Here is a 6681-nt window from a genome sequence, read left to right as displayed (position 1 = left end):
CCATCCAGATAACATCATCCTATTTATTATCAGTCTCCCCACCCCCAGACAAGACTCTCTGACAGTAATCCTCTTCTCCCTGTAATCTATCACTGGCAGTGTTAAATTGCTAAAGCAAGAGCTCCTAATATCCTTTTGGCAAGGAAGCTAAACTTGAGGCGGTTGAATTCAGCAGCCCCCTTGAATTGTGGCCAAGGCCTGTTATCGTGCAGCAGCGACCCCAAACAGACCAGAACTGTGCCAAAAAGGGAGATGGTGGAGGAGTGTCTAATCTCTGTGGGAGAAGCGAAAGCAGAAAATAAGCAGGATGGAGCTTCAGGAGGAGGACTGTGTTTAGTGTAACACAGGGGGCGGCAATATGCTCAACCACGGGCCAGTGTTTTATTACAGGTTTACACACGTTTGTTTCTTGTAATTCAGAATATAATTGGCCGATAAAATTGTTTGTGTTAAGTTTATATCCAACAATCGGTTTTAGCGGCTCTCGGGATGGCAACGTGGATCCCTCCACCACTTCGGTCGAGACTGAAATGTCTCAACAACTATTTGATGGATCGATAACATTCATACAGACACTGGTGGTTCCCAGAGGATGAATCCTACTGACTTTAATGATCCCCTAACTTTGACCCTAAGCGCCAACATTAGTGTGACTGTTGTTAGATTCAGGGTTAGGGTTACAGGAGTGCAACCAACGCCAGACAGACAAATAACTGAAAACATTCCTACTTTGTATTTAGCAAGAATTAGCTATTGTTGGCATGATGACACACATAATTAAGATGTTTGAACATGGTAAACATTACACCTGGTTAACCTCAGCATGTCAGCATTGTCAGTGTGAGCATGTTAGAGCGGTGAACTTAGCATTAAGCTCAAAGCACCATGTGCCTAAAAACAGCCTCACAGAGCCACTGGATGTTTGTTTTCATTGTGCGATTGGGCCGCTTCTGTTTGTGCTCATTTAGCAAAGAATGACTCGTACGTGCGAATATATATGAATGAATATATATGAATGAATATATATGAATGAATGTATGTGACTCGTGGTACTAAAGCTGCAATTGAAAGGTGACCACAATGATAAACGGTCGCCTGCTTCAGTTATGGTGGAATGAAAATGTACTGTAGTTGTTGTCTGAGGCTAAAATGTCATCAGCATACAACTTTACTTGACTTCACAGACTGTCACCTATTTGTTAGTGAGACACAGATCTGTGACGGTCAAGAAAGCGAAAGCAATGACATTAAAACTGTGTTTTAAATTCAAGGAAAACTTGAATGAAGTGGGTAAAGTATTTATCCGTCTAATTATTCCAGCCAGTTCTCAACACCTTAGTGCTGTTTGAATAGCTTGGTGCAGAACGAGGCACAACTATGTACGTATCAGTATGAGATATCACATTTACATGAGGCGTGTACTTACATTTATATCTTCAGTAGATTTGTGAAAAAGTAAGAATCTGGTAACCATTAAAGTGATACGTTTCAGTTTTTTTCAAGGGGCTAACATTTTAGCTTGGGCTGAAACCACTTGAGAGAAACTGCTCTGACTGAACACGTGTGTCTGCTCAGTGCTTTAACGACAAAACGCTGGTTTTATTGGGGGAGTTGATGCATGTTTTGAATTAGCAGCACATGAATCAGCACATTCTGCTTCTGCTAATTTCCTGTCAAAAGTCCATAAACTGCTGCTCAGAAAATGTTCTGTTGATTTAGACCTCTTTGGCAAACTAACTATTTTAATTTGTTTCTCGTGGGTGGGTTACAAAAGTTGTAGCAAAAGTGAGATTGGGTTTGCTGAAAAACTTATCAGTTTTAGTTTGGGCATGAACTCAGAAACACTCCTACTTTTGAATAATAAAAGAAAGACATCCTGAACTTCTCCCCAAAAAAACAGTAACCGAAGCAAGAGACAACAAAGAGTAAAGGAGACATGTTTATTATTTAAACTATCACTTAAATAAAAAAAGTGCATAGAAAATAAACATGATTAGAAACTTTTCTTTTTACATTTATATACAACTTTGTTTCCTAATTATACATTCAACCAAGTAGTTTGTGGTCTATTTTCACTGTGGTGGTTTTCCTTCATTTTGTTGATGAGTATTGAAAGAACACTGTTAAAACGGGATAAAATATGACTGTTGAACTCATGAATACCATTATTACAGAGAGCAGGAGGAATATTGATAAGACAAAGGTATATTCAAGGCATAAGAAACAAGCCTGTTCATAATCCATGAGCCCTCTTTTTTGCATGTCCATCCCTCCGCTCCCTCTGACACCACATTCCATCCTCGGCTGATAACTTCTATACACAAGAAACGATTTGAAAATTACAAATGTTACGTACTTGTCGGACGTCTCCCAAACCTTGACTTGTAAAAGAACAATTCAGGGTGGATGTTGCACAAAATAAATAAATAAAATGTTTTCAACACCAGCATCATCTCAGCATTATGACTTTCTATTAAAAAAAAACCAGTACATGATAAGTACAACAAAAGCTTTGGAGGTGAGAGAGGTCGTCAGGGAGACATGAAAGATTTTCAAAAATGGAAACCATTTTGGTGAGATCTTTAGAACTCCTGGACAGTCTCCACAGACCAAACTCTTAATGTATATCAAGTAAGCCATCTAAAAAGTCCCTGTTAAAACATAGAAAGAAAAAAACCAAAACATTCACTACAACAACCAGGGGGCGGGGTGAGGGAGAAACAAAATGGCGGACCTCAAGGAGTTCACAACCACATTAATACAGTTACAGTTCTCATCACATAAAAACGTTCCTTTCCAGAAAGAAATTTGAAAAGCAAAACTGCAGCACTCCTCATTGATGAAGGAGCGCTCACAGGCACAGCAAAAATTGGTACTGGATATCAATATACAAAAGAATGATGCACGTTAGTTTCATCTGATACTGTAACACAAAACCATTATAGAGTACATTGAAACATTGCTATTAACTGTTATAAATTTGCTGTTTTGCTACTGTAACTAAGTTTGTCTGTCCATTCCATATATTGTATAGGTACTAAAGTACAAGAAATTGCTATGCATGTTTCCGTATAATATTGTTATGTATTTATACTATAATTACAGATAATGACGGAGAAGGGCCACTGGTGTGGCGTGGTAAAATGAAGTCCAAAGAAACAACAGAGACCATTTCCTTTTTGTATATATGCCGCTTGACAGTGAAATAAATGACTTATTGTTCACTGAAAATTCAGAAGTGGATCTCGAGAAGCGAGAGCCGGAGCCAGAGCCCTTGGCATCGGTAAACATGTCATCACCGATGCAAGCGGGAAGTGGAGAGCTAACCCAGTAAGAACGTGTTGTCCTGCAGATAGAAATGCCACTGCTGTTCACACTTCAGTATTATTCCCAGTGCTGAAATGAAAACTGCTGCTGCCGCCCAGTTTGAGGTCACATCTACATATTGTTCATATCTCTAGCAGGTTGTTGACACAAGAACTGAAAACAAATGTAGCTGACAAAGTATCAACACGACCGGTGGCGTGAAGCAATATACATTCATTGTTGATCGTAGCAGCTGAACTCAGCGAGCCCAATGTAGGTGCAGCTGAACCACCACGAGGCTGGCCAGCCAGTCAGGAAAAGCACAGCCGGGGTTTGGACACGCTGCACCTTCAGGAAGGAGAGGGCTGCTGGCGTGGTCCCTGCCTTCACTTTGTTGCAGGAGAAAAGAGTCAAGTGCACTTGGCTAGAGCCTCAAACGTCTCTTTCAGGAGTCATCAAGACCAATCCGAGATGACCAAACTCAGTTCTTGTGTCGGGGCCTGATGCACAAACTCAGGGTATTCTCAGTGACCATCTGTGCTTGTGGTTTCAGCGTTGGAGCTGTGTTGTCTGTCTGGAGAACGTTTTTTCATATGTCTAATCAGTGCCTGTGTCACAGCTAAAGTGCAAATCATGTGTGGGTCATATTTTTCTTTCAGCTCACAACAAGAAGCAGGTAACTGCCAACGGCCTTTAGGTGATAACGAAGTCAGCAACAATAACTTAATTAAAAAAGGGACACAACGTTTGACTTCAGTCGCATAGTGAAACCAGTCATTCTAAACCTTCTCATCAAATATTCCATCCAGGACACAAAGGCTCGTGAGAGAGAAGAGGCATGCTCATTTACAACTAAGGCAAACCACAAGGACAGTGAATGAGAGAATAAAAAGTGATTTCTAAATGCCGGTGAGCACAGATGGGTGGTCACCAGGATTAACAGAATAAACGGATTGGCTCGACAGGGTATGATGATGAATGCTTGTTGGTAGCATTAAAATAAAGGCACCTCTTTGTTTTTAGTCTGCAGAGGGATAAACTGTTTGAAGGAACTCACGCGCGTGCCACTTGGCAGTGAGCCTGTCGACCCGCGGTTGATTAGTGACGAGAACAAAACGACTCATTTTGATAAGACTGCCTGGTAGCAGCAGCCTGTAAGTGGACTTGATTCTCGGTGTGATGTGGTGTGGAGACAATAAGGCTGGAGAGAGGAGATATCTGCTCGGGATCAACAATCGTAACTCTCTCAAGTGCATAATAATAGTTCACGACTGCCATATACTGCCAGCTAGAACTGGAACAATAAAAAATAACGTCAGCTCCGACGCAACAGCCCGGGATAGATAAAAGAGCAACTGGTGGACTGAACTCAACGGACCAAGCCACAGACCAGTGTCAGTCTTTGGAATCAAAGAAAACATTCAGGCTACAAATTAAAAAAAAATAGAAACAAAAATAAAAACAAAAAACAACTTTGAAAAGGCAGCGGAATACAAAACATAGACCAAGCATTAGTGTTTGTAAACCTCTATTTCCTACAAAAATGGCAATAAAATAAATACAATTTTTAAAAAATATAAATACCATCATTAAGTGCTATTCACTAGTGAGTGCTTTGTAAGTCTTTTTTTGTAGAAAAATATACATTATTTACATTTGTTTTTTTAAAAGCAAGCATGATATTTCCTTGTCCATAATAAAAAAGATAACAGACAAGACTAAAAAAGACTTAATACAAATAAAAAAACATTTTCCAAAGTAACGGTTATCACAACAGGCCAAGAAGAAAACAAGCTGTGTAATAATTCAATTCAAGGGCATGATGTTTGGTTCTCTCTGCTGCTGTAATTTGGAACGTGATTCAAAAGTCTGAGGTTATATAATTACCAAAATAAATGTTGATAATAACAACATGCACATGTCTGCATGTTTCTGTAAGATCCACAGCTTTATCTGGATCACAGCTCCAAAAATCAATTATAAATATGTCTACTAAAGCACATCAGTAGGGTTCTCCAGTCCCTTGGCTGTCAGTCCACCAGAATCTCTAGCTGCCTCGCTCTGTCAGGCCAGAGGCTTAATCCCATCAATAACATGTCTACATAGCTACCAAGCTGTCAGACTTAAAGACAATTTAAGTACAACGGATAGTATCGACCTCAGATATCACCCTTTACACGAACGGACAAAAATAACCTTTTCCTTTTTAGACAAATTTACATTTCTCCCCCTGTGTCTCTTTATTCTCTCTTCCTTTCTGTGGCCACTGCTCCCCCTAGTGTCTCCACATGTACAGCTCTTCTCAGGCTGCTTATTCACAAGCAGCTCCTACTTACAGTGTTAATGTGCACACGCACAATGGGGAAAGGTTCAGTAAATCACAACGGCTCTGGAGGCATCAGGGCACATTCAGACAGGGAGATGTGCATCAATTATAGCTGACACTGAGTTTATAAAAATAAACAAAAAACAGAAATACTAACAAGTTTCTAATTTGTCTTTCTATTAAAATTACTGTTCCAAGTCCCTTCAACAAATTGCACTTTGGTGTAAAATGGAACCAAGTTCTTGAATTTTTGTTCTTCTAAGTTTACATCTCAGCATTAGTGGACCATAACATACTTCTAGAAGATGGAGGAGGATTGGCCAATGTAAAAAATGATGAAGGGATAACTGTATTATCCAAATGTAAATTAAAGTTATTGTTATATTGCAATGCTGTGAAGGCTCAAATCGTTTCATAACTCACCTCTGAAGGCGAAGCTTCCCATGCCAAATGCCCGTGAGACAAAAGGAGGCACAATATGTTTGAATTTCTACAAGTGGCCCCTCCTCCAAAATGTCCCTTCCTTTATGTACAGTACGACCGCTGCCTCTGCTGTGTTCTGCCAACACCAGCAGCAGTAACACTGACAGAGCTGGTGCCCTGTGGGCAGCGGTGGTCGTACGTGGACCCAGGAATTGGACATTAAAGCCAGTGCCACGGCAAACCCCCAGTAGGGAGGACCTCAGAACGTCGTGGCACTGCTGATCAACAGACTAGCAGTCCTCTTTAAATTGTTCAGATATCAGTTGAGGGACTTGCGACACTTCTTTGCACCGCAGTTGCAGGGCAGCTTGTTGCTGGCATCCTCAATAGGGAACTTGTAGTCGTAGGTTAGCTCCTCCCCACAGTAAATGCGCCGAGAAGCCAAGATGACAATGTGCTTCTGGCCATCCACAGTGATGACCCGAGAGTAGCAGTTGGGCTCACAGGAGTGGTTGATGAAGCGGGCGGCGTTGCCGTGCACCGTGGCATCTACCACCTCATAGTCATCGATGCGAAACATGTAGCAGCCAATCCCCTTTGAGAAAAGTGAAGACAGAAGTGTTATG

The 6681-nt window shown here is 40.9% G+C and overlaps 1 protein-coding gene across 6 annotated transcripts in view; it reads right to left on the bottom strand.

Moving 5' to 3' along the window:
* Positions 1-2084: 2084 nt before the first annotated feature.
* Positions 2085-6681, bottom strand: part of kmt2a (lysine (K)-specific methyltransferase 2A) — a 38984-nt gene continuing 34387 nt past the window's right edge. For all 6 annotated transcript variants that reach the window (XM_034548115.1, XM_034548121.1, XM_034548119.1 and 3 more), the window contains one exon: positions 2085-6650. In XM_034548115.1, coding sequence (XP_034404006.1) covers positions 6375-6650 — 276 coding nt within the window. In that variant the 3' untranslated portion in view covers positions 2085-6374. The remainder of the gene's footprint in view (positions 6651-6681) is intronic.

Source organism: Cyclopterus lumpus, chromosome 13 (assembly GCF_009769545.1).
Source record: "Cyclopterus lumpus isolate fCycLum1 chromosome 13, fCycLum1.pri, whole genome shotgun sequence".
In the NCBI taxonomy this organism is placed as follows: Eukaryota; Metazoa; Chordata; class Actinopteri; order Perciformes; family Cyclopteridae; genus Cyclopterus; species Cyclopterus lumpus.
This window is presented reverse-complemented; position numbering and strand designations above follow the sequence as displayed.